At 31.1% G+C, this 7,261-nt stretch overlaps 2 protein-coding genes across 2 annotated transcripts; one reads left to right on the top strand and one right to left on the bottom strand.

The window, feature by feature from the left end:
* Positions 1–255: 255 nt before the first annotated feature.
* Phum_PHUM285150 (ribosome biogenesis protein bms1, putative) lies at positions 256–5,030 on the bottom strand (the record flags this gene model as incomplete). Its single annotated transcript, XM_002426852.1, has 14 exons — positions 256–459; positions 610–771; positions 844–1,127; positions 1,203–1,365; positions 1,443–1,682; positions 1,767–1,955; positions 2,029–2,316; positions 2,394–2,587; positions 2,666–3,500; positions 3,577–3,890; positions 3,965–4,220; positions 4,321–4,584; positions 4,668–4,864; positions 4,967–5,030. The coding sequence occupies 14 exons, from the start codon at positions 5,028–5,030 to the stop codon at positions 256–258; spliced, it is 3,654 nt and encodes a 1,217-aa protein (XP_002426897.1).
* A 339-nt stretch (positions 5,031–5,369) lies between these two features.
* On the top strand, positions 5,370–7,094 carry Phum_PHUM285140 (Heat shock protein SSB, putative; the record flags this gene model as incomplete). The annotated part of the gene is made up of 6 exons (XM_002426851.1): positions 5,370–5,436; positions 5,628–5,942; positions 6,020–6,218; positions 6,295–6,456; positions 6,536–6,791; positions 6,876–7,094. The coding sequence occupies 6 exons, from the start codon at positions 5,370–5,372 to the stop codon at positions 7,092–7,094; spliced, it is 1,218 nt and encodes a 405-aa protein (XP_002426896.1).
* Positions 7,095–7,261: the final 167 nt, after the last annotated feature.

The raw sequence follows: 7,261 nt of genomic DNA, 5'->3' as shown, positions 1-7,261 counted from the left end.
TCAATTATATACATACATACAGGTACGGTATGAAAAAAAAAAACCTTTAATTAATTAATTATTACAACTCATTATGAGTAAATAAAATTAAAATAATTCTACGGGTAAATATCATTTCTCTTCCTTCCCCGTGCCCACCCCCCCCTCCCACTTCTCCCCCATCCTATTATTATTATTATTATTATTATCTAAATCAATCGTGGAATAAAAAAAAAAAAAAAAACAATGAGGTTAACCAAAAAAATAAAAATTTATTTAATTTTTTTTCTTTTTATCTCTTTCCATTAGATCCAAAGTTCTGAAAACTTTTTTCTTCAATTCTTTTTGCCTTTTAAACCTTTTCATTTCTTCCCCTTTCATCACCTTTTCGTGTTTTTTAACCCTTTCCGCCATGGCTTTCCTTTCCATTTTTTTCTTATGTTGAAAATTCGTTTTTAACATTCTCATTAATTCCGACACCTGTAAATTTAAAAAATTTAAATCACATTTTTCTCTCCAACAAAAAAAAAAAAAAAAATTAAATTTGTAATTTATGATAAATGAATGAATTGTAATAATATTCATAATAATAATAATAATAATAATGAATAATGTATTATTTTAAATAACCTTTTGTTCTTGTGGTTCTTTAATTACGGCAACTCTTTCCGGTTCATTGTTCTTTTTACTTTTTACAACAGCAGTCTTTGGTTTGTCTTTATACGGGAGTGCTTTTTGCAAAGATGCGGGTATTCTCAAAGGTTTGAACCTTTTCTCCTTTCTAACGATGGGCTGTAAAATTATAGGATTTTTAATAAAATTTCCATCATCGTGGTGGTGTCATTTAAAAAAAAAAAAACTTACAGTGTACAGGCAATCATTTTGTATTTCGTTTTTAATATTTCTTTCTCGTTTCAATTGTCCGAGAGTTTTCATTCCCTCCCAGTTAGTTTTCCTCTCGGGTGGCAAAAGCAACGTCGTCATCGGATTGTAAAATTTAGGTACGTCAACGGAATACCACGTTCTGCAGAAAACAATGTCGCTAAGTTTGATTTTGTCTTCGAATGTCGCACGGAAAACTCCTTCCGGTTTGCCGACGGCTTTTTTTATTTGACCCCTGATACCGGAAACGGTTCGAATTTTAGCACCTGCGAAAGGCAATGCAATTTGAAAGAGGTTAATTAGGTTGCGTTTTGTACGTCTCTTCGATTTGAATAATTTACCTTCGAATTTTCCGACTTCTAAAACGGTGTTAAACATTCCCTGTATGAAAGCCGTTTTATTGTAAATTTTCAATGGAGTTCCGACCAATTTAAGTTTTTTAACGACGGAAACGGATTTGTCTATTTCCACTACGGCCCCAGTGCAAGCTATCCTAAAACCAGGCTGGAAAAAACCAAAAAAAAATAAATTTAATCTCGGAGGGGCACGCGGGTATGTTAAACATATATATATTTTCGTACCGTTCTGTTGGCAACATCTTGAATTGCTAAAAATCCGGTACCCTGAGGTGTGATGGGACCGAAAAAATGTCCCATGCAAGACACGTGTTCAGGCGTGTATTTGAGCATTCTTTGTCTCATGTTATCTTCGAGCTTGCTGTAAACCAATAAAGTTTGAAATCGTCTCCAACCTAAAGAAACGATCAAAGGATCTTTAGTCTTTAAAATTTTCCCGTACCATCTGTGTTTTTTTAACCTAACCTAAAAAAAAAAAAGGAAAAAAGGAAAATGAATTTTTTCTCCGAACGATAATTTTTAAAACAAAGTCTACGCATTTTTTTTTACCTGAATATAACCGATATTTTCCTCTATGGGTAATAATCCTCCGACAATCAATGGATAAGTCGGATCAAAATTTTGTACAAATTCGCAAGGCACGTTTCCCAATTCGATTCTTATGTACATTCCCGGTCTGTAACCCTCCAATTCAACTCTCAAATCGTCTGCTAATCCATCAAATTCTGACTTATTAATCTAGAAATAATTATATCGTTATTAAAAATTGATTCGTGGACCCTAATAATAATTAAATAATAATAATAATAACCTGGGCCTGCTGATCCATTTGTGCTTTTAAATCATCGTAATAAGAATATTCTTCCTTGTCGTCATATTCGGCATCGAATTTTTTTTTCAATTTTTTCTTTTTTTCAATGAGAGTTTCTTTTTTGTCTTCGTTCGGTTTTTCAACTTCGTGTTTTTCACCCGTTTCTAAATCTTCGAAATCTCCAAAAGCATCGTCCGATGACAAATCGTCCAGTTTTAAAAGTTCCTCAGCATCTTCTGATTTTTTCCACTTTCCCGTCACGAAGCAGTCTTTTATCAACACTTTCACCTGAAATGGAGGCCATTTTTTTTGTGTTTTTCACATTCGCGTCGTCGTAGGTTCTTAAATTTTCGAATTATATATACCTCATCGGATGTCCAATCTCTTACATAAGAGGGTATAAACAGGCTGCTGTCGTATTCGTCCAATTCATCTTTTTCAGTCATTTTCCGTCGTTGTTTTTCACTCACTTTATGAAATATTCCACCGATTTCGTCTTTTTCTTCTTCCATCATCTCTTCATTATTTGCGTAGCCGTCAAGCATTTTTTTCATTCCTCCTATAAAATTCAATTAAATTTTCTATTTATTTTTTTTTTTTTGGGAAATAAATTCATTATTTACATGTTAAATCTTACCGTAGACTAATTTGTAGAGATTTTGAGAATTGTTTTGTCTCGATAAGAAAGCATCCGATGCTTTTTGAGCCAAATTTTCTTTCCATCTTACCGCGGATGTTTCAAAATCACAAATTTCTTCTTCTTCCTCCGTCAGTTTTGGTTTTTTCGTTTCTAACTCGTCGTGACTTTCCGAATTAATTATTTTTCTTTTTTTAATATCATTTTTTTCATTCTCTCCGTTAACATTTTCTTCTTCGTCCGTACTAAATCCAGATTCACTATCTATTCCAGACGAATCATCGTCCGAATCGTAACGAACAACATTTTTCAAATTATTTAAAGCATTTTCTATTTTTGCTTTGATCGGATTTTCTCCTTGTAAATGACTATTCGCGGAATCTTCATTTTTAACATTTTCAATAGAATTATTATTATTATTATTATCTGAGTCTTCATCGTCTGATTCATCGTCAGATTCCATGTCATTCACATCATTTAAATTTAATTCGTTATTAAACACAACTTTTCGTCGAATTCTTCCATCGCATTCTACATTTTCTTCGACAAAACTTTTCGCCAACCCTTTTTCATTTTCATCCTCTTTCTCACTCTCACTGTCTTCAGAGTCCGTCATTTCTTTTTTACCATTGTTTTGATTTATCGAGATAAGATTTTCATTTTTTTCTTCGATTAAATTTGTATCGGTAAACCTTCCGTCATCTTTAAACTCTTGAGCCGAAATCGGTTTAGAATTTGAAAATATTTTCATTTCGGATCTTTCCCTTTTTAAATCGATGGCGTCTTGCATCGTGAGCATGGAACTGACTAATTCTGTTCCTTCGTTATCTCTGTCCTTCAAATACAAACAAAAAAATTTTTAACATTATTTTATTTTAATTTAACGATTTTTTATTCATTTTGTTTTTTACCTTGAAACTATGACTTCCAGCCAATTCGACATAAACTGCATCTTTATCATACACTACGCCACCCACGCCGGAAAAGGGTGCATATATTGTTTTTTCTCTTTCTAACAATGATCTCTTTTTTCTTTCTGGCAAAGGGCAAGGGTCTGGTAGAAAATTTATATTTTTAATTTTTGAATCTCCATATCCGGGAATATGAACACTATTTTCCCTGTTGAGAGCCACCCCTCGAGCAAATCCATACAAACAAATATTTCTATCACATTTAGAATTTTGCCTAATGTTTTCAGGATCTGTTATATCTTCTAATCTATCAACTTGAAAACATTTTATTGTTAACTAACTAACTTTTTTGATTTAAAAAAATAATACTAATGATATTTAAATTTACCTAAAACATAAGGATGAGTAGTTCTCCAAACTAAAGGTCTAAGTTTAATTACAGATATAAATCTTCCTAAATTTCTTATATCGTTTTTAAGATATTCCCCGTGTATTATTCCAGAAAGATAAAATAACTTTGCTCCGGCATAAACTTCCGTCCAAAATCTATGCTTTAATGTTTTTTTAGTTTTTTTTAATTGTTTATTATTCTTGAGTAAATCTAAATGAGTTAAAACACCGAGAATTTTAGGCATTCCATGTATCTAAAATGTTATTAAAAAAAAAATAGTTGTGTCTCCCTTTATATAAATAATCCAAGGTAATTTAGGAATAAGCCAATTATATAATTTATCAACATCTAACCTGACATATGTTTAAAAATTCAAATATTTCCATTTCGAACCCGAATGAGGCATCAACGAGTAGCAAAACTAAATCGGCTACTTTTGCAAGATCAATCATGGAATTTATATCATTGTTACATTCTATGAGTGTGATCCTTAATTTTTTACCTATCACTAATGTAACTGGTCCCTTGATTACTGTTAATGGTTGCTTAGTAAAATGCTTTATCAAATTTTGTATAAGAGTTGTTTTACCAACTTTTGGAGGGCCAACAACCACCACCTATAATAATTAAAATATTATTTGTGATATTCTTATTGAAGGGATTTACACGTATGAGAGTAAATCATCTTATTAAATGTTACCACAAAAGGCGGAGGTTCAACTGGGTTACGATCAACAACAGGTATGTGTTGTTTTTTAGTATCTAAATCTTGTTTCCTACGAAATTTTCTTTCGGCTTGAACAGCACTTTTAAAAGCGAAAGCTTTTGGATTTCTTTGCCGATCAGTTAATTCTTGAACATGTTTATTTTTGGCTTTTTTCTTTTCGGCTTTCCGCCCTGATGAATAAGTTTAACACGAGATTTTTTTTAAACGGTTATATATTTAATTATACATGTAAATCAATTTAGGTTATGAACCACATGGTTCGTATTACATACCGGATAATGGAGTTCTGTGTGCTTTTTTTTTCAAAGCATCATCTTCATTAAATTCTTCTCCCATTTTTAACGGGAAAGTAATTCAAAATAATCGATTTAAATTAATTAAAATCGATTTTTAAAAAATAAAAACTGTAACGACCCATCTCACGGTATTAACTCAATATCGTGGCACTAGAATTAAACGGATTAAAGTAATTATAAACATTAACAAGTAAAATAATATATTTGAAAAGTAAAATTCATATAATTTTTTTTTCTAAATAATTAAGTTTCAAAAACTACATTTTTTTAAAAAAAATATTTATTTGGAAAGTTTCCATTTTTGTTTTTCATCATTAATTAATGATTCCATTTTAATAAACTTGAGCAATTGAATTGCGCTATTATAATACATTAAAGTATGGCTGCTCTTTTTGGAGTGCACGTTGGTAATTCTTCTGCTTGTATAGCTATTTATAAAGATGTAGGTAAAATGATAAATATAACTTTACGTTTTATTTTTTAAACTTCCATTTAAATTCTATTTACCGACAGATCGTAAAATTATAATTGTAATTTATTTTGATACATTAAATAAAAATTCACCTGGTGAGGTTATTTTTATCACGTTCATATTTAACTAATAATGGGTAAAAAGGTTTAAAATAATTTTAGGAAGAACGATCAGACATAGTTGCAAATGATGCCGGAGATAGAATAACTCCGACAATTTTACAATGGACTCCTAATGGGTGTACAATAGGAAGAACTGCACAGCTTGAATTATTTAGAAATGGTGGAAACACAATAGTTAGAAACAAACAGCTTTGCAACAGTAACATAGATGATGATGAATTAAACTATTTAAAAACTCAAGTACCTTATAAAATTCAAACTCACAATTCCGAATTAAAATATGAAATTTTGTACGAAGGAAAACAATATCATGTTTCTCCAAAAGAAGTAGCAATATCGATATTCAAAAAAATCCTCTGTTTGTATTTTTTTTACATTTCATATAATTCCCTCCCTCAATATCTTTTATTTATAATTTATTTGATTTTATTTTAGCCATTGCACAATCAGCAGTAGGCGTAAATACTGAAATAAAAGTCGTCGTTTCAGTACCACTTTATTATTCTCCAAAATCAATTCAAGTTATTAAAAATGTTGCCAACAAAGCAGGATTTAATGTTTTGCAAATAGTCGATGAAGCATCTGTGGCAGCTTTAGGATGTGGCCTTGGTTTAGATATAAAAGAACCTCCTTAGTAATATAAAAATGAACTTATATGTAAGTTATATAAATTTCTAACTTTTTAATTACATCCAAATGATAACTTTCAGCTACTGCTTAGTCTACAGAGTGGGAGGATATTCAATAGATGCGACAATACTTTTAATTCAAGATGGAATGTTTTTAGTAAATGGATATTCTCATAAACATAATTTAGGAGGTAATTCTTTCACTGAAAAACTATCAGAATTTTTAGCTAACGAATTTAAAAGGTAAAATTAATAACATGTATGTGTTTGTCTTTGAAACAAGCAAATTAATTATGAGTTATGAAATGAAATGAATTTTCAGACAATATAGAACGGTAGAAATATCTGAAAGGGGAAAATACAAATTGAATTCTGCAGCAGAAGTAGCAAAGCAAGTATTATCTATTCAAAATGTGGCACAATGCAGTTGCGAAAGTGTAGGAGGTGGATATGATTTTAATTGTTCGATATCGAGACCTCGCTTTGAAAGTTTGATATCTCCCCTGATACCCGAAATCATTGAACCAATTATGGACGTCCTAAAGAAAAGTGGTCTTAATAGCGAAAATATTAAGAAGGTATGCATCGCTCCTGATATCCATACATTTTCTTATTGCTTAAAAACACGCATTAATGTGTTTTGGACGATATCATCACAATAGGTAGTAACATGTGGGGGGTGTTTGAAAACTCCCAAACTACAGGATACCGTTCAAAAAATGTTTCCCTCATCCGAGGTTATCAATTCGAGTCCTGATGAAATTATAGCACTGGGAGCCGCTAAACAAGCCGGTTACCTAACAGGATACGAATTTACATTTGATTCATTAAGTATAGACACGCCGCTACTATCGACATCATTATTACTTAGGGTCAGTTAATTTCATTTTTAACACGAGAAAATATAGCAATTAATAATAATGATGATAATTGTTACAAAATCAGGTTAAAAAAGAAGGAGGGAAGGAGGAGGAGGAGGAGGAAGAAACGATACATTTAATATTGGAAAATACGACAGTGCCATTAAAAAAAAAATACGACGTACACT

Source organism: Pediculus humanus, genomic scaffold (assembly GCF_000006295.1).
Source record: "Pediculus humanus corporis 1103172107667 genomic scaffold, whole genome shotgun sequence".
NCBI lineage: Eukaryota > Metazoa > Arthropoda > Insecta > Psocodea > Pediculidae > Pediculus > Pediculus humanus.
The sequence above is the reverse complement of the archived record's forward strand: the minus strand, read 5'-3'. Positions and strand labels throughout refer to the sequence as shown.